Source organism: Pelodiscus sinensis, chromosome 2, assembly GCF_049634645.1.
Source record: "Pelodiscus sinensis isolate JC-2024 chromosome 2, ASM4963464v1, whole genome shotgun sequence".
Lineage (NCBI taxonomy): Eukaryota > Metazoa > Chordata > Testudines > Trionychidae > Pelodiscus > Pelodiscus sinensis.
The window spans coordinates 4,301,108-4,325,915 of record NC_134712.1 but is presented as its reverse complement, the minus strand read 5'-3'; the positions used below and the strand labels follow the sequence as shown (position 1 = coordinate 4,325,915).

The 24,808-nt window shown below is 48.6% G+C and overlaps 1 protein-coding gene across 10 annotated transcripts in view; it reads left to right on the top strand.

Moving 5' to 3' along the window:
- ADGRB1 (adhesion G protein-coupled receptor B1) overlaps positions 1-24,808 on the top strand; it is a 423,185-nt gene that overhangs the window by 349,484 nt on the left and 48,893 nt on the right. For all 10 annotated transcript variants that reach the window (XM_075920018.1, XM_075920015.1, XM_075920016.1 and 7 more), the window contains 3 exons: positions 2,081-2,183; positions 10,390-10,540; positions 17,499-17,568. In XM_075920018.1, coding sequence (XP_075776133.1) covers positions 2,081-2,183; positions 10,390-10,540; positions 17,499-17,568 — 324 coding nt within the window. The remainder of the gene's footprint in view (positions 1-2,080; positions 2,184-10,389; positions 10,541-17,498; positions 17,569-24,808) is intronic.

The following is a 24,808-nucleotide window of genomic DNA, read 5'->3' as shown; positions in this document are numbered from 1 at the left end:
TCAATTGCCACCCTCACCCCCTTGCCAAGGCTCCCTATCCACCCCTGCTCATGTTGGCTCCTTGCTTCACCACCCTCCGTTGCAAGGGTTTGCCTTGTGCTTCCTGTGTGGCAGCCGCAGAGAGTAGGGGGGTTACTGAAAGCTGCAGTGGTGGTTTCTTGGCATGGGTATCCCTGTGCTGAAAGAAGGAGAGACTTGTGGAGCAGATACTTCCAGAATATCTGCATTGCGACAGGCAGCATTCACCTGTCAGCGAGCGGAGGCCCAATGCCTGAACATCAGGCCTAGATTAGTACAATGGGGAATTAGAGAGAGCCTGGAAACAGAGCTGAGGTGAGTCTGAGGTGGATATTGGGGCAAGCTCATGGAAAGGTTGGGAACGTTTCCGAAGGGAAACCGGCGCTGAATTTCTGAACAAGCTGGCCGCAGGATGAAGTTTCTAAGAATGGCTTTCTGGGGTGGAAATGAGTTATGGAGAGTGCCGATGGGGGGCTTAGTTTCAGGGACAGCCTGACCCCTGCGTGTCTCAGGGAAGTTTGGGCCGATTCCGTCTTTTGGGCACAAACCTAGCGACTCTCGGTGTCACCGCTGAGCATTTACATTTGCAAAACGGAAAGGGAAGTGGAAGTGGAGTGGAAGGATGGAGGTCCGCCCGTGTACCACTAGCACGCAGTCCCACTCCACACAGCCTAGGCACCCAGAGCACTGAGCAGGGATGGCTGCTTTGGCTGGGCCAGCAAGGCGTCCAAAACTTAGTACTCAACGCCTAGCATGTTTACTGTTCCCTAAAATAGGTCACTGAGACCAAATTACTAGGCAATACGCCGAGGAGAGAAATCCTGCCGTAAGCTCCGGGGGTGCTACTATATTTTACTCCCTGCCTAAGGCCCCGTTTCTACTCAGGCTAACGCCCACCCATGCCAGTGGGAGTACGTAGATGAGTAAAGTTACTCGTGCTTGTGAGCGTGGGACGGGGGCCATGAATCAATTGCTGAGTAATGCAGCACTTTATTTTTTTGCACGTACGGTTGTCTTTATTAAGTAATTAAAATTGCACTTAGAAATCTCCCTAAATAACGAGTGAGTTGAATTAGACAGCACACATGCAATTCAGGAGCAAGGCGTTGCTGTGCTCTGCAGTGAGAATCAGAACGGAGTAGCAACTGGGGAGGTGCCCAAACCGAATTGCTACTTTGGGTTCCTAGAATCCAGTGCCGGAATCTTTATTTAGACACCTAGAGGAATGGCCTGGTTTTGGAAGGCATTTGTGCCCCCTAATGCCCCGTGGAAAGGAAGGGAGCAGCACCTTTCGAAACCAAGCGACGGCTGTTTTCCACTCGAGGGACGTCTTGTCAGGTTAAGCAAAAGGGGAGGCGCTTGCTGTCAAGCAACTTGCTGAGAAAATGCATTTACTCGTAATCTCCCCTTTCCCGCTTGCATGCCTGCTGCTCTGTCACTGATTTGTAAGTCTGAGCACGTCGGGGTGGTGGCTTAAAGCTGCTTTTCAAGACCTCTTTCAAGTCATTTGAACGGAGGAGAACTTTTAAGTTTCAGAAAAGGTGCCATGAATTAGAATAGCATCTGTGCTGACAGGAGCTGGGGTACAAATTACAAGGTCTTCTAATCTTGGCCCTTCAGGGCATTCTCTGGGGTAAGGAAGAAAGCGCCTCTTCGCATGGTATTGTGCAACAGGGGTCCCATGCTTTCCCCTAAAGCATCCTCCTTTGGCTACCAGCTGAGTCCATTCGTTTGTCAGCTTGTGCGCTTTAAATACTTATAGTGCTGTCTCATCTAGGAAGGTAGCATTGTCTAGTGGCTAGAGCAGTGGCCCGAGTCCTAGGATCTATTACTGGCTCTGCCGCTGACCTGCTGTGTGGCTTCTTGGGAAAGTCACTGTATCTCTTTCCCTTCCCCCTTCCTTTGTCTATTGAGATTATGAAATCTTTAGGGCAGAAATGATCTCTTACTAGGTGTATGTACAGTGCCTAGCACAAGGGGGGCCCTGATTTGGTTGCATCCTTTAGGAGCTACTGTAATACAAATTTAAAATACAGTAGTCCCCCCCCTTTTCTCTTTGCAGATACATCCGCTCAGAACGCTCTGTTATTCTCATCAACTTCTGCCTCTCCATCATTTCCTCCAATGCTCTCATTCTGATTGGACAAACCCAGACTCGGAATAAGGTAGGAGACAAATTTGTTGTTCTCTGATTTAGGACTGAGATGATTTGTGCAGGCAGCTTTTGCCTTCCTCCCTCTTTGCCTCCCTCTGTTAAATAGCTCCATGTCAGAGACTCACCCCCCAAATGGCAGATTTCAATTCTCTCTCGTGCTCGCTCCTGGATAATTTGGGAGCATCCTCAGGGCTTTCGCGAAACACCAATGTGATATTTTGCCTAGAGTTAGCAGGCATGTGGTGCAGAAAAGGAGAAGGGTTTTTTGTAAGACTTGAGCTATTTTATCTTCCAGAAAGTCACAAAGACAGGTTGTGGAGGAGGGGAATCCCCAGCCGCTCAGCACTGTAAATGCCTTGCACTTCTCAAGCGGCTTCCACCCTCGATGCTCAGTGTGCGTTGCAAGTGTTCATGAAAAGTCTCTCATGACACCTCTCTCTTGTACTGGAAAGTGTTGCGAGTCCCATTGTCCACATTGCAAAGGTTTATAAAGTGAGAGCCCAGCTCCTCCATGGTATTGAGGTGCCTAACTCCCATTGGTTTGGACATCCAAGTCTTAGAGCTTAAGTGACTTACCCCAGGTTACAAATCTAGGAAGAGCCAGGGACCTGATGGAACCTCTAAGGTATACGCCTTCTCTGTATTACCCCACAGAATATCATAATGCCTCTGTAACTCTCTTTCCTAGCACTTTCATTCTCGGGTGGGCACCTTTTATAATACCAACCCCACTCAACATCTATCACTCTGAAGGCACTTGACAGAGGATAGGGCATTATCCCCATTTTACAGATTGGGAAATTAAGTCCCATAGCAACTGCTCCAAAGTCGCGGAGTGGACTAGTGCCAGAATCAGCACTACAACGTGGGTCTTATGAGAGCAAAACCTGGACACAAACCCACAGGGCTATGCTGCCTCTTCCTGCCTCTTTCTTATAGAGAAGCCCCAAAACTGAATGAGGCTGGTGACTGACTAGCCTTTTGATCCCTAGCCTTTTGATCCCTAGGGTGCCTCTGGGGGGGGGGGGGGCAGTGTGGAAGACTTTTCCCTGCTGCCCAGGTTGCACTGTCTGTGGATCAATGGAGAGGCTCAACCTCAGGAGACCTGCAAGCCTGGCTTCTCTCCCTAGTACAGCTTGTGCTTCGAAAGTAAACTCCACAAAGCAATGAGCTTGCCCCCTTTGTGCATCGTGCCTGGTCTGTTCAGTGGTGGAGTGGAGCGCGGAGGGTGGAGAGAATAGCTTTGCCGGGCCTTTCGCTGGGAACTCCATCTGAAGCCAAGAGGGGGGTGTGCCAGGGTTGTGAAAAACTTCATCTCTCCAAGTTCCTTCCCATTTAAAGCTGGACCACCGCGGCTGTGGTTGGCTCTGATTGCTAAACAATCAAGATCGTCTTGGGGAAAAAAAAGTCCACAGTTTTGATGGAGTCGCTCCTGGGCCTTTATTAATTTCTGTCCCTCTTTGGTGCAAAGTTAGGGGCTAGTTTGCTCTTGATGTGTTTGCTCCCCATTTTATAGATCTCCATCATCAGAGCCTTTTGTGGGGACTCAAAGCTTCTGAGTGTGATCACAAGAGGCAGATTAGTTCTTTGCCCATAAATATGCACGAAACGCCATAAATAGAAAGGTTATTCTTGGATTTCCGCTCAGCCGTCTAGTAAACAGTCTCCAGTAGGGAACAGAGAAAGAAACCAGACAGAAGAAAAGCAGGGGCTCCCCGGAGTCTAAATTAGGAATTTATAAACGCTAAATTATTGATGATGGAGCTTTATAAATTTGGCGAGGGTTTGTAGCTATATGTTTCTCTCTGGGTTTCTTTGGTATCAATTAGCTTCAATATTGTGAATTCTTCCTGCCTTCATTTCCACCTGTGGAACCTCAAAGCCAGAATCTGATTCTATTTGCAAAACTTGAAGATGAAAGCGCTGGATAAGGGCTAACTAGTTGTAAGGCAGTACAAAAGCAGTGAGCCCGGCGTTATCCAGTGACACATTCATTTCTGTGAGTTTATTAATATATTGCAGGCACAATTATGTGGTATCAATTAGGATTTGATTAATAGAGAATGAAAGGAGGGCAAATTGCAAATTGACAGAGGTTTATGGAAAATATATTCTGTCAAACTACGATTGAGCTTACAAACTTGGCAGATAAATGTAATAGTAGTGACAGAATATAGTTAGATTTCTATGAAGCATTTGACTTAATCCTGCATCGTATTTTGATAAAAAAAAATTAGAATGAGACAAGGTTAGCATGGCACACGTTAAATGGATTAAAAATTAACTGATTGATCTCAAAGTATAATTATAGACAGGGAATTTTCCTGGATCAGTTGTGTTTCCAGTGGGGTTCTGCAGGCCTTGGTTCTTGACTCTACATGATTTTACATCTTTATTAATGACACAGAGAAACCATCAAATCAGAACTGATAAAGTTTGCAGCTGACTCAAAATTGGAGTCGTGGTGATAACTGAAGGGGACAGGTCACCGGTTCGTAATGATCTAGATCACTTGGTAAGCTGGGCACCTGCAAAAAATATCCATGTGAACATGGCCAAATGTAACTGTAGGCATCTGGGAACAAAGAAAGTAGGCTAGTCTTACAGGATGCGGGATTACATCCTGGGAAGCAGTGACTCTGAAGAAGAATATGTCGGTCACGGTGGATCAGCCAAACTTGAGTTTCCAGTGTGAGGCTGTGGCCAAGAGAGCAAATGAACTCTTGGGCTGCATAAACAAAGGAATCTCTTGTAAGAGTAGAGCGGTTCTTTTCCCCCTCTGGATTTGGCCCTGGTGCGACTGCTGCTGGAATCCCATGTCCACTTCTGGTGCCCACAACTCAAGAAAGATGATGATGAATTGGGGAGAGCTCAGGGAAGAACTATGGGAATGGTTAAAGGGTTAGAAAACCAGCTGTAGAGTGACAAATCTAAAGTGCTCAGTCTATGTAGATCAGTGTTTCTTAAACTGTCTTCCGCTGCACACTGGTGTGCCGTGAGGCAGTCGGAGGTGTGCCATGGAGAACAGAGTTCAAAATGGCCACCCTTAAAGGGGCAGGCGACTTTTTTTTTTTGCTCAACAAAAAAATCCTTGGTGTTCTGGATAAGAAAAAAATATTGTTTGGTGTTCCTTGGTCTTAAAAAGTCTAAGAAACACTGCGGTAGCTTAACTAAGAGAAGGTTAAGGGATGACTTGATTACAGTCAATCGGCATCTCCATGTGGAGAAAATGTTTACTAAGGGGCTCTTCAGTCTAGCAGGGAAAGAAATAACATCCTCAAATGACTAGAATTTGAAACTAGACAAATTCAGATGGGAAATAAGACGTCATTTTTTGATAAGGAGGATAACAGGGACATGGGGACATCTTACCAAAGCTTGGTGGATTTTTCATCACTGACAACTTGGAAATTGGGGCTTGATTTATTTTTTTTCTAAAAGACCTTCCGTAGGAATTATTTTGGGGCATTTCTTTGATCATACCTGTCTCTTCTGGTCTTGAGCGCTCTGAGTCTATGTCCTGCATAGGAAAAAGGTTTCTTAAAAATAAGAAATGTAAGAACTTCTGTGGCCTAATACAGCAGTTGGATAAATTGGCTTGAGCAGGAAGTTGCTGGTTGGAACTTAGCATAGTGTAGCAGGGGAAAACGATGCCTGCGGTCTTGAAAATTCTCGGTGAATAACGGACATGCCTCTGTGACAACCAGAAAGTGTAATGTCTGGCTTTGGCAGACTTGTCTGCCCTAGTTTTGATCATGCTTGTGTGCTATAAATAGAAGTGTAGCTACCATGGATGAGCAGCAGGACAGGCACCCCAAGGATGATCCCATCTGAAGCCCTTTTGGTACCCTCACCAGAAGGCTGAGTTGACCATAGAGAATCACCTTCACTTTCTCAGACTTAGCTTGGCCTTTCCATGCTAGGCTGGGGGGGGAGGGGTGTAGCCATGACTCAGCATGGGAGACAATTCCTCTATGGCTCCCTGTTTTGTAGATAAATGCAAGACTTCATATTCGTTGGAAGCATAAAATTCTAACCCACTCACCTCCTCACTGTTGCCCTCACCCACTCAGAATTTTTCCTAATCTCCGACAAAGGTAAAAGTGCCTGGAAAATGCAGTGCACCTCTTTGGCATGCTAGAAAACCAGAAAGCAAAATGCCAGACAGATTGTTGGCCAACTTGGCAAAATCATACTAGCATAGGATAAAATCAGTAACATGGGGAATGTGTAGGAAAACAGTGACTTTTTCATGGAAATCATTTGGCATTTTTTCTTGAAAATGTTGAGTCACGTTTTTGAATTTGTGAAAATTTCACCCAGAGCTACAGGCTGGTTTAAAAAAATAAAAAAGAAGCCGGCACCAGGACCTTGTTGTGCGTAGTGCTGTACATACGAAGAACAAAAGTATGGTCTCTGCTGCAAAGGAATTTAACATCTTGCATGCAGCGTCTGATGGCCTCAGTTCACATCATTGTGCCCATTGAAATTGATCTGGGCAGATTCCGATAATGGTTATAGTACATCGAATAGCTTCTGGGTGCAAAGGACATTGGTGGGTAAAGAAAAAAGAAGATTCAGGGCATGTCTGCACTAGAAAACTATTTTGAAATCACTTAAATTGACTCAACTCCTGATTTAATAAAATGGAAATAGCGTGTCCTCACTATGGGAAACCCTCGAAATTAGTCCAAGGCAGGCTTTGTTAATGTGGACGAGCTACCTTGACTTAGAGCCCCAGGAAGCACTGGGGAAAAATTAGTTTGAATTACTCTAGGGCCGTGGTCCCCAACACGGTCATTTGTCTGCGCCCGTCAAGTGCTCAGGGCTGGCCTGGCCCCGGGCATGTGGTGCATGGTGAGCACCGGCCCCGGGGGCGCCGCGGATTGACCCCCCGCGGCACATGGTGGAGGGGGGGGGAGAGAGCGCCAGCGCCGGCCCCGGGCGCGCTGCACTTGGGGGGGGTGGAGAGCGCCAGCGCCGGCCCCGGGCGCGCTGCACTTGGGGGGGGTGGAGAGCGCCAGCGCCGGCCCTGGGCGCGCGGCGCTTAGGGGAGGGGGGGAGAGAGCGCCAGCGCCGGCCCCGGGAATGCGGCTATGGGGGCAAACGGCCACGCCCCCTGGCGCCCGGCAACCCCAAATGGTTGGGGACCACTGCTCTAGGGAGTAGTTATTTCGAAATAGCGGCACCGGAGCGTCCATACTATCACTGTTTCAAAATAACTATTTTGAAATTAGCATTATTCCCTAAGGGAAACAGGAGTACAGATTTCAAAATAAGCAGCCCGTTATATTGAAATAACTGCCTTGGTAGTGTGGATGCGCCTCTTATTAATTTGACCCAAGAGTGGTTATTTCAAAATAAAGCCTTAGGGTATGTCTAACCTACATGGCTCCGTCAACGGAGCTATGTAGATTAGTTTGCACAAAAAAGGGAAATGAAGCTGTGATTTAAATAATCGCCACTTCATTTAAATCAAAATGGCCACCGCGCTGTGCCAATCAGCTGATTGGGTCACGAAGCATAAAGGACCTGCCGACGAAGGGTTCTATCCCCGTCTAGACTGCCGCGCTGTGCTGACAATCAGCTGATCGGCACAGCACGGTGGCCATTTTGATTTAAATGAAGCGGCGATTATTTAAATCGCCGCTTCATTTCCCTTTGCCGTCCTGCCTAATCTACATGGCTCCATCGACGGAGCCATGTAGTCTAGACACACCTAGGCTGTGTTTAGACTGGCAAGTTTTTCTGCAAAATCATCTGCTTTTGCGGAAAAACTTGCCAGCTGTCCACACTGGCCGCTTGAATTTCCGGAAAAGCACTGACGATCTCATGTAAAATCATCAGTGCTTTTCCGGAAAAACTATGCTGCTCCCGTTCGGGCAAAAGTCTTTTTCCGAAAGACTTTTGCGCAAAAGGGCCAGTGTAGACAGCATAGAACTGTTTTCTGCAAAAAAGCCCCGATCGTGAAAAAGGCGATTGGGGCTTTTTTGCGGAAAACCAAGTCTAGATTGGCCACGGACACGTTTTTCCGCAAAAAATGCTTTTGCGGAAAAGCATCCTGCCAATCTAGACGCGCTTTTCCGAAAATGCTTTTAACGGAAAACTTTTCCGTTAAAAGCATTTTCGGAAAATCATGCCAGTGTAGACGTAGCCCTTTAGTGTAGATGAGGGCTGAGTGACTACACACTAGCAGTACATTTGTTTCCAGCTCTATTCACAGCTTTTTCTCCATAAAGAGAAACTCTTTACCACCTATTTTAGACCCCTTGTGCCTGCCTGAATTCTGTAAGCAAATTTGTCACCCAGGGGGTGTCTACACAGCAGGGCTTAACTCGAAATAAACTACACAAATTGAGCTACGTCAATTGTGTAGATTATTTCAAAATTGGGAGTGTCTACATAGCACTTATTTCAAAATAGAGCACTCTTCCTTCCTCTTACTCCTCGTACAATGAAGGTTACAGGAGTCGGAATAAGAAGTCCTCCAGCTCGACAGTATTTCGACATTATTTCAAAATAACTGCCTGCTGTGTCGACGTGGACTAAGTTATTTCAAAATAATGTCTCTGTGTAGACGTACCCGGATTCTGATTACTGCCAGTGCTTCTCCTTGGGCGCCACTAGAATGTGTTGCCTTCATCTTTTTCTTGAATTCGAATCCTAGGGCTTGATTCTCTGTCAACGTTAATGGTGCTACATTTATATATTTTCTACCAGCTAAAGATCCAGGAACAGGCCCCCCTTTGCACCCCCTATTGGTGGGCAATTGCTTTAGGGCCCGGTGATTCTAAAGGGCCCAGGGCCCCCAGCTACCAACACTACTGAAACAGTGGCAGCACCTGGAACCTGGGGCCCTTTAAATTGCCGCCGGAGCCCCACACAGCCTGCTCTGGGTGTCTCTGAGGGCTGAGGGGGCCAACGTGGCACGCTCCCAGTGGCATTGAGGGCTGGATACCCCTACCCCTTCTGCCCAAAGCTCCACCCCTCCCAGGAGCATGGTGTCAGCCCCACCACCGCCTGCTGTCAGCTCCCCTGCACAGGAATGAAAGCTGGAGAATGTTTTTTTCAGTCATACAGTGAATCTCCCAGTCAGTGTGGGATTATTCCCTGTAGCACATTTTCTGGTGTGGGTTTTTTTTCCAGTTTAGCTTTAACTGTTTCATGATTCTTCCCATTCCCGTGGGAAACTGCTCTCACTGTTATGAAATTTCTCCTTCCAAAATTACCTTTTCTATGCCGTCCCATTACTCCTCGTTACAGCCATTAGACAACTCCTCTCCTTCTCCCACCCCACAGTGCTCTGAATGATCCATTCCTTCAGTCCTGGATTGGCTGGGACGTGAAGTAAATAGCCTTTTTCCAGATCTCACCTCTGTGATTTTGCTGCTAGTACTATCGCCTGTATGTTCCTTTGGGTAGAGATGGTGCCATGCCAGTTTAAGGTCTGAGCCGACCTCTCCTACAAATACTTTAACAGTCTCATCCCATACTTTTTTGGCTATTTCAAAAATAAACTAAAATACTGTTCCTACTGAATTCAAGGACAAAAATCCTGTTGACTTGGATAGGACAATAATTTCCCCCCAGGCGCTTGGGCCGTGTTTCAGCAAAACCCTTATACATGTGCCTAACTTTAAGCATATACTCAAGTCCCAGGCTCCGACTAGACTGTATGCCTTTTTGACAGAGGCTTTGTCGACAGATACTGTCGACAAAGCCTCTGTCGAAAAAGAGCATCTAGACTACAAACAGTATTGTCAACAAAGCAAGCTGCTTTTTTGAAAGAGAGTTTAGACACTCTCTTTTGAAAAAGCACAGTTTGTGTGCAATAGCACCTTTTTTCGAAAGAGTACTTTCGAAAAAAGGCATTATTCCTCATAAAATGAGGTTTACCGCTGTCAACAAAACTGCCGCGTTCTGCCGACTTACTGTCGACAGAACGCGGAGGTAGTGTAGACGCAGGTAGAGTTTTGTCGACAAAAGCCAACTTTTGTCGACAAAACCCTGTAGTCTAGACACTCCCCCCCCCAGTGACTTCAATGAGATGCTTAAAGTTTAAGCATGTGCTTGAGTGGTTTGCTGAATTGGGGCCTTGAAGGATACATGTCTTTTCATTATCTGACTCCTGCGTGCGTCCCACTAGAATGCAGTTTGGAAGCGGCTCCCCTTCCCAGCTGCTAATCTCACCTGTATACCTTTCCTCCCCTCTCCAGGTGATATGCACCCTGGTGGCGGCTTTCCTGCATTTCTTCTTCCTCTCCTCTTTCTGTTGGGTGCTGACCGAGGCCTGGCAGTCCTACATGGCCGTGACGGGCAGGTTACGGAACCGCATCATTCGCAAGCGCTTCCTGTGTCTTGGATGGGGTGAGAATTATGGGTCTGTGACTCCACAGCATACAGGAATCTAGCCTAGAGTGGGAACATGGGGGCCTGTTTATCCTCTGAACCTTAATGTATCTTTGTGCTTAGCCAGGGAGGGGAAGAAGGCAGTTCTGGAAACATCTACCTATGAAAGTGTGTGTTGGGGGATTGGATCTCTTTCTCCACCTTCCATTCTCCCTGCATTTTCCTCTTCCTTCTGCTCTGTCTCATTCTCCCTCCATCCCTTCATATTCTCTCTCACACTCTTTCGCCCTCCTAGTGAAACAAGCTCTGAAATTATGTCTCCATGGCAGCAGCGTTTTCCATAGGCAAATCAATTATCAGGCTCATGCAGATGTTTGCAGCTAATTTTTCTCCCTCTGTTCTTTTCCCCCCCATACGTTTAATTTATTAGCCTTCCATGAGGCGTTTTGGCATAGAGAACAAATGCAATCATGTGGCACCAGCTTTCAAATGGAGCGCCTACACTGCACCGTCATTTCGAGATCTCTGGCGTTATTTCGAAATAACAATGCGAGCATCTACACAGCCATTCCGTTATTTCGAAATGGGCGGCTTATTCCGAAATCGGCAAACCTCATTCTATGAGGAATAACGCCTATTCCAAAATAGCTATTTCGAAATAAAGCGTGTGCAGACGCTCCGCTGCTGCTATTTTGAAGTAGCCCCTTCCCAGTGCCTCCTGGGGCTCTAAATCGAGATAGCACGTCTACATTAGGAAAGCCGGCCTCTGACTCATTTTGAGGCTTCCCTGCAGTGTAGATGTGCTGTTTCAATATAGGCTATTTCAGAATAACTATTCTGGAATAGTTTATTTTGGAATAAGTGTGCAGTGTAGAGGTACCCAAAGATGTTGTAAGCTGGAGTTTGGAAAGAGCAAAATTACAAAAAGTGTATCCAATAGCGAGTGAAAAAAAATACATGCAGACAGAGAAATCATTGCACTGTGCCAGTGAGTCATTTTACTACAGGGCTGCGTCCAGACTGGCATGATTTTCCGCAAATACTTTTAACGGAAAAGTTTTTTCATTAAAAGCATTTGTGGAAAAGAGCATCTAGATAGGCACGGACGCTTTTGCACAAAAGCACTTTTTGCAGAAAAGCGTCCGTGCCAATCTAGACGCGGTTTTGCGCAAGAAAGCTCCGATCGCCATTTTCGCCATCAGGGCTTTTTTGAGCAAAATGGTTCTCAGTTGTCTACACTGGCCCTCTTGCGCAAAAACATTTGCACAAGAGGGCTTTTTCCTGAATGGGAGAGTCATTGTATTTGCGGAAGAACACTGACAATCTTACATTAGATAGTCAGTGCTCTTGCGCAAATTCAAAGCGGCCAGTGTAGACAGCTGGCAAGTTTTTCCGCAAAAGCGGCTGTTTTTGCAGAAAAACTTGCCAGTCTAGACGCAACCAGATGTCCAACACTTTTCCCCAGGGAGGAGATTTGATGCTTATAAATGCGATGCTTATAAATCACTTGGTGTGATACAGACCAAGAAGCAGTCTCATGCCAGCATCTCAACTCTGGAGTAAGCAGATTCCCTGTCCACATGATCAATCTGCAGCTAACCTCCTTTTGCCTGACCTGGCTAACCTGACCTGAGCTCTTAGCTCTTGAGATTTCCTAGTGATAGAGTTGTGAGTAGAATACGCCCCACAAGCTAAAGGGATTTGTCAAAGCTGACCAATGCAAGGTGTTAAGATTAGAAGTAGGGCATTTAAGGCCAAATCCGGCCCTTGGGTGCACTCTATAGCAGTGTTTCTCAACCAGTGGTACGAGTCCCCTTAGGGGAACTCGAGAGACATCGGGGGAGGGGGGGGGATATGTCAACACAACTGAAATTTGGAGAAAACTGATTTTTTGTTTTAAATTTTCATTATTTTTGTACTTTTTACACCCCAAAATGTCATCACCTGCCTGGCTACAATTAAGTTGTTTAAACAAATGTGTTGCAATGGTAGAAAAAAAATTGTGTATCTGAAAACTGTGGGTACTGGGGTACTTATAATTTTTTTTAAAAGGGGGTACTTTATAGAAAAAAGGTTGAGAAACACTGCTTTACACTATACCATTGGTCAGGAATGGAAGCCTGCATATGCGCAGAAGCAGAATCCGAGTTGTATTATTTTACACTATTTAATAGCTATTTCTGTACATCCATTAATGTGACTGCATCTCTCCAAGTAAGGCTGGACTCAACTGGGCATTGAAAGATTGGACTGATACGTATCTTCCTCAAATTTACAGAACAGATTCATAGTGTAAAGCACTCGTTTTCAATTCAATTTGTCATTGTGTTTCTGAACTAAAATAGTTTAAAACGGGACCTTTAAAATAAATATTGTAAGTGAACAATAGAATACACCCCACAAGCTAAAGGGAATGTGTGCACACACGAACACACACACAATTTTATCACTAAAGCCCGATGAGGGACCTTGAATGAATTGAGATAATCAGGTGTTCAGGTAATCAGGGAAAGGTTTCAATGTCATTTTTGACCATTTAGATTAAAGTTTTGGAGCAAACAACTTTCACAAGCCTCATATGGCTGTGTTCATTTGACAATAGGTGTCATTCCACTTACTGCTGCAATGCAGCCACCTCTGGGCCAGATCACATTAGCTGATGTGAATTGCTACTATGAACTGTCCAACAGATTAGGGCGAGAAGTGAAGAAGAATGCCATGTCCCATGAATGCAGCAGGGAATTTTAGATGTGTAAAAGGTAGTTAGACTTTGGTCACAATATTGGGACAAATAACACTTATAATGAAACGAAAACATAGAAACATTTTTAAAGCATACTTTTGGCTCCAGAGACACTTGGTTCTCATCATAGCCATGATCTTTTTCAGTTGGAATTATGAATTTGCTATTTAGAATTCCTTGTTAGATTCTCTCCTGGTGTCAATTGTTGCAGCTCCGCCAACTTCAATGAAGTTGCATCAGTTTCTACCAGTAGTAAGTTTGGTCCTCTGCTTTCTTGTTGTTTCTCACTTGGCTCTGGTCCACAGTAGGGCTTCATTTCTAAATAATGACTCCCCAGAGTAATTCAAACTAATTACTCCCCGGTACTTCCTGGGACTCTAAGCCAAGTTGGCTTGTCCACATTAACGGAGCCTGCCTCGGTCTAATTTTGATGCTACCCCATAGTGAGGGCACGCTATTTTGATTTTGTTATTTCGTGAGTTATTAAATCGACATAAGTAATTTCAAAATAGTTTCCTAGTGTAGACATGCCCTTGGATTTAAACCTGCTGCTTGTCCAGAAAAAAAAACCCATAGGATCTTTAGCAACCAGTAAGGACTAAGGCCACTTAAGACATGGAGAGATGAACTGTTCCCAGAAAACAATTTCTTAATCAAATATATCCCTATTTAATACTGACAAGTTTTTTGTGACCATATCTTAGTTTCCACTGTTGTTCATCAAATGTTTGATGCTATTATAGTTCAGCCTCTGGGTTGTTAGAACATAAGAACATAAGAACGGCCGTACTAGGTCAGACCAAAGCTCCATCTACCCCAGTATCCTGTCTGCCGACAGTGGCCAGCACCAGGTGCCCCAGAGAGGGTGGACCGAAGACAGTGATCAAGCGATTTGTCTCCTGCCATCCCTCTCCAGCCTCTGACAAACAGAGGCCAAGGACACCATTTTATCCCCTGGCTAATAGCCTTTTATGGACCTAACCTCCATGAAATTATCTAGCTTCTCTTTAAACTCTATTATAGTCCTAGCCTTCATGAAATGAAAGCTTGTTCATTTCACGCTTTGCTTTGAGCATTTTATATTAGCAATATGCACACTGAACTTATTGATTTGGGGTGATGGCCACATGTTAATATATTCTGGCCTGATTGGATGAGCAAAGCTCTCAGAGTCAAGTTTTTGCATAAACACTTGGAATTATAAATTCAAAATTCACTTTCTGCCAAACATTGTTCAGTATTCCCTTGGGATTTGTTGTTACTATGGTCTTTCCCGGCCGCAAACTCACATACTAGGATGTTTGTGGAAAGTAGATGTAATGGGAGACATGAACACAGTAAAAGTGGATTTCATGACTCTGCTTGAAAAATATAGCTGTGATTTTTTGCAAAAAGTTCCTCCGTATTTTTATTTGTCTAATTATTGCATTTTACCTTATGTTTGTGTGGAAATTCAAACGGTCAGTTTAAAAAAAGCATGGGCATTTTACGTTTAGAAAAATGTCAGCTAGCACTACCAATTTACACACTTACTCCTTCCGCCGCTTAGGAGGGGCTACCTGCCTTCTGCCAGCTCTACGTTTCTATGCTTTCGATTAATTTGTTTACATATTCAAACAGATGTTTGCAAATAATTTTTTCAAAGTTATCACTAGGGTTGCCAGATGGTTTCAACAAAAATACCGGACACATTGGACATGACATCACAATCTACATTACATCTTATTTAGAAAATACCGGACATTTCTATTTTCTCATTTCTATTTTCTCGATTTGTTTCCCGAACAGAAAGCTCAGATACTGGACTGTCCGGTTCAAAACCGGATACCTGGCAACCCTAGTTGTCACCCTGCTCTGATTAGTAGATTTTAAAGGTGGCACATGGGGGAGCACAGTGTAACCCACACTTCTCCTGGGTGTGATGCACTGGGTGTACCAAGACCACTTACAGAAAGAATAACGAGCCTTCTGTACAGCCTTAGCTGCGAGCCAGCCGGCTTTTAGCTCCTGCAGTACAGGCTCATGCCCAGAGATCCCAGCCTTGGTTCCGCCTGTTGGTGTTATGACAGCACCCCCTTAGAATCATGCTGGGTACCGGTTAAATGTTGGCTTAGAAGCGTGTGAACTTCTGAATAATGAGCGCCATTCTCTGTACTACCTGAAGCACCCATCCAGGGATTGTATAAGCTGTTGAGAATGGACAAAATCCCTGTCCAGATTGTGTGGCTCCCTGACGATCACATACAAGTATACTCAGTGCAGGCTGTATAGGAGAAGGACTCTGACAAGAACAAAGTTGTATTTTCAGGAAAGCCCTATCTCGACCATCACCAGTGCTGCAGCCTCTGGCCTCATGCTACCTTCTTGGGCAAAGGCTTGTCACATGTAGGCTACGTCTACATTGGCATGATTTTCCGGAAATGCTTTTAACGGAAAAGTTTTCTGTTAAAAGCATTTTCGGAAAAGTGCACCTAGATTGGCAGGATGCTTTTCTGCAAAAGCACTTTTTCCGGAAAAGAGTCCGTGGCCAATCTAGACGCGCTTTTCTGCAAAAAAGCCCCGATCATCATTTTTGCGATCGGGGCTTTTTTGCGGAAAACAGTACTGTGCTGTCTACACTGACCCTTTTCCAGAACAGTTTTCCGGAAAGAGACTTTTGCCCAAACGGGAGCAGCATAGTTTTTCCGGAAAAGCACTGATGATTTTACATTAGATCGTTAGTGCTTTTCCGGAAATTTAAGCGGCCACTGTAGACAGTTGGCAAGTTTTTCCGGAAAAGCGGCTGATTTTCTGGAAAAACTTGCCAGTGTAGACACAGCCGTAGGGTATGTCTAGACTGCATCCCTCTGTCGGCAGAAGGATGCAGATTAGGCAGGTCGACATTGCAAATGAGGCAGGGATTTAAATATCCTGTGCCTAATTTGCATAAAAATGGCCTCTGAGTTTTGCCGACTCAGCAATTTGTCATCAAAAAGCAGCAGTCTAGAGGGGGTTCTGTCGAGAAAGAAAGCCTTTCTCGACAGAACCCTTATGCCTCCTGCAAGGCCATTTTTATGCAAATTAGGCATGTGATATTTAAATCCCTGCCTCATTTGCAATGTCGACCTGCCTAATCTGCATCCCTCTGTCGACAGAAGGATGCAGTCTAGACATACCCGTAGCTTTTTGGGCTCCCTGGCATAGGCAATGGGACGTGGAAGGAAAAAGACACAAGAGTAGAAGGGAGAAAGTAGCAAAGCCTCTCCAAGCCACTTGTATATTTACAGGGGCTCAGGCAATTCTAGTGAATTTCACCTGGAGAAGTCAGGTGGGAAGAGAAACCCACGATCATATTGCTGCTCCCAGAACCTGCCCCGATTTGCCAGGAGGGTACTATGACTGAAGACGGGTTGGTTGTCCTGACGTGTGACGACTCTTTAAGTGATCTGCATCCTTGGAGGCTACACATGGCCGTTGTGGATAGCCATCACCAAGGCCAGTGGACACCTGCCAAAGCTGTGACACTTTTTCCACCGCCTGACATGAACTCTGGTGCACAAGTCGGGGGGCTTTGTCAGAGCAGAGCTAATCCTTGCTCGCTAGGCAGCTCTCTGAGCCCTAATGGGATTTGCCCGTCTTTAGCACTTAGCTGGCTTACTTCACCATGTCATGCGGAGCAGGCTATAAAAAGCCGCATGGAGACCTCTCTCGCTGAGCAGGCAGGTGGTACTGTCTGGCATTCAGGAATTTTCGCAGGGGAAAAGGAGAGCCAGGCAGGGGCCTTCATAGCTCCTGGAGTAGCTTTCTGTTGGAGGGACTGGAAGGTTCAGGAGAGTGTTAAGGGGATGCAGGGCCTGGTGTTACTGGCTCAGCCTGGGCCTGGGTGTGTCATGACCTAAGCTGTTACCACCCCGCATCACAATAACCAGCTAGCGCATGAATAGAAAGGAGCTTTCCTGGTGGAAACCTTCCCCTACTAGCCATGAGAGCAACGGAACGTCCCCGACCCACTTCCCCTCTGAGACCCTGGAAGGGAGCGAATCCCTCTGAAACAAACAGTGCAGTATGTACCCCTCTAGGGACAGGTTCCCCCGCCACACTGGATAGGAGCTAACCGCTGCTGCCAGCCAGTGGAGTTACCCTCAAGTCATTGCTGCGGATCCAGGCGGAGGGAGAAGGATCCACATGTTGAGTGAGGGACAACCAGCGTATTCGCTAAAATGATCGATGCTCTGTTTTGTTTCCTTTCCGTAGGGCTGCCCGCCTTGGTGGTTGCCATTTCCGTGGGATTTACGAAAGCCAAGGGCTACGGCACCGTGAACTAGTGAGTACCAGGCCGGCTCTTCCATAGTCTTCCTTTTCTACCCACCATCCCTTTCTCCAAGCAGGAGCTCCCTCGCGGGGCACCTGTCGGAAGCGCGACCTTTAAGGTACCCATCACACCAACTGCGGTGTGCACTATGGGGACGGTGAGAAAGGAAGCAGCCTTCACACTGCTTCATCACGTCAACCTGTTGCGTCACCTGTTGGGGTCTGGAGCTTGTGTGACTTCTTTGTTCTCCCCCGGGAGGCTATGGGAGACTGTTGGAAGGAAAGGTGACAGGCGGAGCGGGGACAGGCGGATCTAGGACCCTGCTAAAGGTGTAGGTCAGAGCCTGAGTCCTGCTGTGACCGGGGAAAGCTGTGGACCAGGAGTCCTTGCAGGCCTGGGAACCGGAGATGCAGTCAGGACTGGCTTGTGACAGGGATCCCGCGCCAGCTTACATGGGCAACTAATTTTTTCACAAAATGTTCTCGAAGATTCCCGCCGATTCATTTGGCCCCTGAAGCGTCATGATTTCCCCTTCCACGTTTTGGGCCACATGTTGTTTATTCGCTTGGAAATGGGCAAAATCGCCTGCTCGCCAAGCCTGGCGTGGGCGCCGCAGCACACCTCCCCTTCCAGATGTGCTCTGGAGACTAGGAGAGCAGGGAAAACGGCCTAATGCAACGGAGAGGGGAGAATAAGGGGGAATAGCCCAGGCGGAATCACTCTGCTTAGTGCACGGAGGAAGGTGTAGCAGTCAGAGGGCGTCCAAAGGAAGGGGGCCATTGCCATATAGACACATTGCACCCCGAGGACAGCAACTGCCGCAGCGATACGCCTGTCTGCTCCCCACCCTCGTCCCACCCTGTCCCCAAAGCCCTCGCGATCCTGTGCCCTCAGGGAGAGATGCTGGAGATCCAGCCAGCAGAAGCAGCGCCAGAGGGGCCTGCCGAGCTCCGGTGCATCCGCGTGGGGAAGTTGGCGTGTGCAGCCACCGCCGGGGCAGGGGGAGCGGCCATATTCTGAGACCCATTGCCTGGTCCTCCAGGGTGCTGTGCCCTGGGTAGCACAGGGCGTCCAAAGTGAGGGCAAAGCGCAGCTCCCTCACGGGGTTTGAGGTGCGGGGCTGAGCTGTCCCGTCCATAGGACGGTTTGGGGCAGTGACCCGAAGCCCCGCACTTTTGGGAGCCCTGTGGCGGCCGCCTGAACTGTCCTATGGATGGTGGCCAGGGTGGCCTGTGGGGTTCCCTGGGGGCCTGGTAGGGAGCAGCAGCAGGGCTCCCCCCCCCACACACACACACACTCGTCACAGCAGTGGGAGCTGGAGAGACCCAGCAGCCTGCTCCTCTCCTCCCCATTTCCCTCTCCCAGCCCCACAGCAGCGGGGATGGGGTGGGAGTGGAGCACAGACGGGGTGGGTGGGGTCTATGGTGGGGAGGGGTGTTGCCCCAGTCCCTGCGCCCTCCTCGGGTCGGCCCCATGCAGGGCCACGGGGAAGCAGGCCCTGGAAATGAAGGGGTTATAAGACGCAGTCTCTGACATTTGTGTCAGAATTGTTTCGCCAGACCTGCACGCCCCACCCCACCCCCCGCCTCTGCTCAGCATCGGCCGCTGCCTGGAGTGCAGGGAATGAAGCTGCGAATGGGCGCGCTGTGCTTAGCTCCTGGTGACACCGCCCAGGGCTAAGGGAGAGCGCCGGCTCCGGAGCGCAGGGTTACGGTAGGAGCCTGGGCGGAGATGGGAGATACTCCCCCTGACATAGAGCCGGGGGGGGGGGGGGAGTGGGGAAAAAGGGAGCGCTGCCTCACAGACCGCTCCAGAGACACTGCAGCTCGTGCAAAGGGAGCTCGACCCCAAGGGAATCAGTGACCGGCTTCCCTTGCCCTCCCGCCCCAGCACAAACGGGGGGCCGTGAACGGAGACACCCACCCGGCTCCTCTGTCATCAGGGCTCTGTGCTTGCAAAGGGCCCAACAGGCTGCTGTGACATCAGCCTGTCAGCCATGTGGAACGCTGCCGTCCGGCTGCCACTCCTTGCTCGAGTTAGAGGAGATCAGACTTCCCGGCGTGAGGCAGAGCGGCCTCGGAGCCCCCTGTGGGTGATGACTGCACCAGTCCTGCCTGGGTGAGGGGCACATCTTGGTCAGTGCACGTGGGGAGAGGGCTGTGGGCAGAAGAAACCATCCATCCATCTGACATTTCCATTTAAAAAAAAAAGCACCGCTCTGCAAAGCCACTGAGGGCTTTGCATTCGTGTGTGTGTGTGTGTGTGTGCAGTCCTCACCACTGTTCTGGTCCCGCCTCTGCGGTGACGCCTACTGCAGCTGTTTTCGCGAGTCGCTCAGGGAAGCGCACGGAGATCATTTGCAAAGAGCCCGTCCCCTGCAAACATCTGCTGCCGTCAGTTAACGGGAGAGAGAACCGATCAGCCACGGTGCCGGGGGACTCAGGCTTAGTTTAACCCCTCGGGGGCTATAGACACATCCCGCAGCGCGGGCCTGGCTGTGCGCAGCGTGGCGGCAGGACACGAGGCAGGCCAGAGCATGGTACAGGAAGGACCAGTTGGGAGTTGCTCTGAGCTCGCTGTAATTGGTAGGCAGCAAAGGCTAGCGGAGCTCTGAGAGCGTGGCTGAGTGGAGGCAGGGATGTGCAATCCACAGGTGGCTCTGGAAGAGGAGGGGAGAGAGTGGGGCATGTCCCTGTAGGGCCCATCGCATTAGCACCTCGCTAGCTCCCTCTTGGGCAGCACGGCTTGCCTGTGAGAGTGACCTGTACCCCGGCAAAACCCTCCCAGGGACTGAGCCTGCAGCTGTCTCCCTTTGACTCCAACAGAGCAGGAAGTTCTGTTTTCGTGTGGCACTGCCATGCACCGTTAAAGACCTGCTCTCGGTGCCCAAGGATGGACACGGCATGAGGTGCCCCAGCGGGCACGGTCAGTGAGAAGAACAGAGCTGTGCTAGCAGGTGCCCCTGTCTCCCCTGAGCAGCTCAGAGCTTGGCGAATGTCATTAGTGATCCATTCGGCCTTTCATTTGGTCATAGTTCTGAGGAGTGGCAAATACCTGGCATTTAAACATCCCCCTTTTCACCAGGGATCTCAGAGCATTGGCTCAGGATTATCCCCATTGTACAGAAAGGAAAACCGAGACCCAGAGGAGATAAGTGACTGCCCTAAGGCCGCAGATGTCAGTGGCAGAGTTGGGAACAGAGTCAAGGTCTCCTAACTTCCTGTTCTCTCGGCTAACCCATTGATAGATTGGTGCCTTTCTTCCATATGACATTAACGCACCCTATGAAACTCTCCCTCTATGGGCTTCTTTATGCCCACTTCTGGAAAACAGTCACTTCTGGAGTGGGATGGGACACATCAGCATGACACCAGTTAGAGTCAGGAAGTGACGTGTACAGCGGACTGAAGCCCTTACCTCCCTGGAGCGTGGTCCGAATGGTCAAGAGAATAAGAGTCCCCATTCTTGCACAAATGCACGTCTCCCTGCAGGGTGAGGCCCTTGCTTTTCATCCAGGGGATAAAATCAGCACTGGGCTGGAGACTCAACAATGCTTGAATCCCAAGGTAAACTTCCGCAAGGTCTAGGGTTGTTCAGACTTGGGGTTTTGACTGGCCCTTTCCTCTCAACGGAGCTAATTCTCAGAGTGTAGCTCTGGATCTGCGCTTCCCCGAGCCGTGCGGGGGCTTGGATCTTTGGATGTTGGTTTGTGACCACTATAGAGACGTGAGAGTCAGCAGCAAGATTTGGAGCTGGTGTCTAGATGGGTCGGGTTGGTTCAGACCCATCGCTAGACACCGAGTCGTTGTGAAATGCTCTGCGTTCTGATCTTCGGGGAGCCTTTCTGGTCTCGTCAGCCTGATGTTTCATCTTGAGCCCGTGCCGTCTTGAAGGAATGGAAGGGACAGGACCTTTAGCCATGCTCCCCGAAGTGCCATCCCATTGGTTTAAACTGTGCACAACCTGACAGCCCATCACAGCTTTTAATGGGATGCCATGAAATAGCTTGTCCTGCACTCCCTTGGTCGGCTTTCCGAAATGCCGGTTTGCAGGGAAGAACCGCGGAAGGGGATAAGAGCTGACATCTGAACTGTAAGGGACTTGACAATGTCCCTCTAAGCTTTTTTTAACGCTGCGATTCTGACCAGAACAGTAAGTGCGTTAGATCAGGGAGCCGGGCATGCTCCTGGAGCTGTGTGTGTAAGGCAGACACAACTCATCTGAGTGTAGACTTTGGTTCTCACCCTTGCATTCGGCAGCAGCTTGTCTTTTGATCTCGCCTGCAAGGGAAACATCCAGCGGAGTCGGCTTAGTGCTGCCAGGTATCTGTAAATGTCTTACAAAGCAACATTTTTGTATCTGGGTGCTGTGGGAATGAGCTGCCGTGTCTGCATCATCCAGTCGCACTTGGAATCAGTGCATGGCCCTACACCTCCTCGTTTGGGGAGCTAATGTAATCAACATATTGCTGGGAGAGAACAGGGCCTGAGGTCATTTTTGAGGGGCTCTTTCAGCTGGCAGGACGGAGCCATGTGATCATCCTGAGATCCCAGAGAATTTGTTCTGCATAAAAAACGAAGGACTTCAGAGTTTGTCCTTATTTATGTTTCTGAGGCTCATTGATGGGCCGTTTTCTTGGGCGCATCTTTCCCTGTGCCAGCGTATCTCCTTCATTGCTCAGTGCTCTGCTTTTGGGGTGCTTCCCAACATCCATGTAAAAGGGAAAAAAACCTTCTGACTTGTTTTTAACAACGTTTGATAGAAAAGCCTTCCGGTTACCGGGAAACCCACTTGCCATCCTTCCCCTGCACCGCGTGGGTGTCCCAAGTGCAATAAACCCTCCGTCTGCCTAGCGGCCATTTACCCTGTTCTGTTGAGTGCATGTGTGACAGCCACCCTCTTAGCCAGCGTACAGGGGATTGAACTGGGGAACCGCCAGAGCTAAAAGCAGGAGCGGCTAGGGTGTGAGCGAAAGCAACAAAACTCTGTTGATGCGGGCTGCAACAACTCATCGCCTCTGTGGCTCAGCAAGACAGGGCCCCACACTCTCACTGGAGGGTTCACATCCATGCCTATGGCTTAGAGCAGTGCAACTGACAAGCTTTGAGAACACTTCCCCACGTATCCCAGAGAGGACCCCCACCCCAGAGGCGTCCCAGGGCCCCTCTGGGTGAGGAGAGTCAAGCAGTGGTCTGCTTCACGCCATGTGGTGCCACGGTACAGCCGTGGGTTTTGTTCGTGCCCACTACAGAGACATGTGAGTCATTGATGAGATTTGGAGCTGGTGTCTAGAGGGGTTGTGTGGGTGCAGACCCATCTCTAGATACTGTGTCAGTCATAAGAAGGGCCACACTAGGTCAGACCAAGGGCCCATCCAGCCCAGTGTCCTGTCTCCCAACCTTGGCCAATGCCAGGTGCCCCAGAGAGAATGAAAAGAACAGTTAATCATCAGACGATCCATCCCATCACCCATTCCCTGCTTCTGACAATCAGAGGCTAGAGACACCATTCCTGCCCATCCTGGCTATTAGTCATTGATGGACCTGTCCTCCATGAATTTATCTAGTTCTTTCTTGAACCGTGTTATAGAATTGGACTTCACAACATCCTCTGGCAAGGAGTTCCACAGATTAACTACTTGTTGTGGGAAGAAGTACTTCCTTTTGTTTGTTTTAAACCTGCTACCTATTAAATTTATTTCATGACCCCCTAGTTTTTGTGTTATGAGAAGGAGTAAATCACTTCTTTATTCACTTTCTCCACACCAGTCAAAGTTTTATAAACCTCTATCCTATCCCCTCTTAGTCACCTCTTTTCATGACCAAGAAGCCATGATGCAGGTGGGGAGCACTCCACATTAATCTTTGCCACAGAGCTCTGAGTCCCCAGCTCTGGCCCCTCTATTACAAATATATCAGCTGCCAGATGCTGGCACAAGATTCATATTCTGGGCAAGAAGACTTGCCTCTGAAAATGACTTACTGGTTAAATCCACTGCTGTACAATGGGCCAGTACAAGATCACAGTACCAGTTCAGCTCCTGGGGAATTCAGAAAAGGATTGGACACAGAACAGATCACAAAGGGGGCTCCAGGAATGCCAGGAGCAGCTGCTCTCAGTCGGTCTGTGGCTCGTGATTGGTTATCTATGTCTAACGCCAAAGGATATTTTTCACTTCTGGCCTAGAAACTGTCACGATGTTGTGGTGTGCGGCTAAACAGCTGGTATGTTCCACCCCAGATACGGCTGCATTTCAGTGGTGCTGACAGGATCCCCTGCGCATGCCATCCGTAAAGCCCTTTAGGACCCGTCAGTGGAAGGTGTTCTGGAAACGTTAGCTGTATTTGCATTAATTTCACGGGGTTTGTAGCATCCCAAGATCCTGATACGCAAGCAGCTGAGAATCGCTGCAGTTGGCTAACAACTGTCTCTGGAGTTTCCTGCCTGGAACCACTGTAGAAGCCAGCCTCGCCCTCTCCACATCTCTGCCACCAGCCATCCCATCTGACAGCTTTGCATGAAAGCGCTTCAATTAAGCGCTGTTATACAGCGGTCCAGGCAGTCAGAAAGGATGAGGGACAATGCTTGGCGATGTGTGAATTCCCCTTCAGAAAGCCTGACATTCGAAGGGAGGAGAGGGGCTGCCAGGGATGTGGAGGGAACAAAAGCCCTTGTCAATCTGAATCCTCCCAGCTAATTGCAGCGCGGGACGGAGCGCTGTCAGTTCCATCACTCAAAGCTTTTCCGTGCAGGCTGGCGGGGTAGCACATCACTGCCTGCCTCCTCCTCCCAGCTCCCTTCAGCCACCGCTCTCCCCGCTGTTGAAAGGTGACACAGGGGAGCAGCTCCCAAAGGTAGGGCTGCACTGAGTCGTAGGCACAGCACGGAGCTGGGTGTAGGATGTAGGCAACACGTTCCAACGTAGGGTTCTGGGAGGCGGGAGGAGTCAGGCATCCCTGGGTCACAATTATCCCCTGCCTCTCTCTTGCACGTGTCAGGGAAGTCAGTTACCGCAGCCCTTGCTGGAGAGGTGCTTGCTGTCCCTTTGTACCTCTGTTGTGGTTAGAGCCGGTTACACAATGTCCCAAAGCCCAGTCTCCCCTTGGAAAATGCTGGTTTGATGGCATGGAAAGTCCTTGTGGGAATGCATCGATTCCAGCCACATTTCGTTTTTAAATAGACAGTGGGGTGAAGCATTTTGAGAAGGGGGAAATGGTCCAGAAGTTTTGATGGACCTGAAATGGAATTTTCC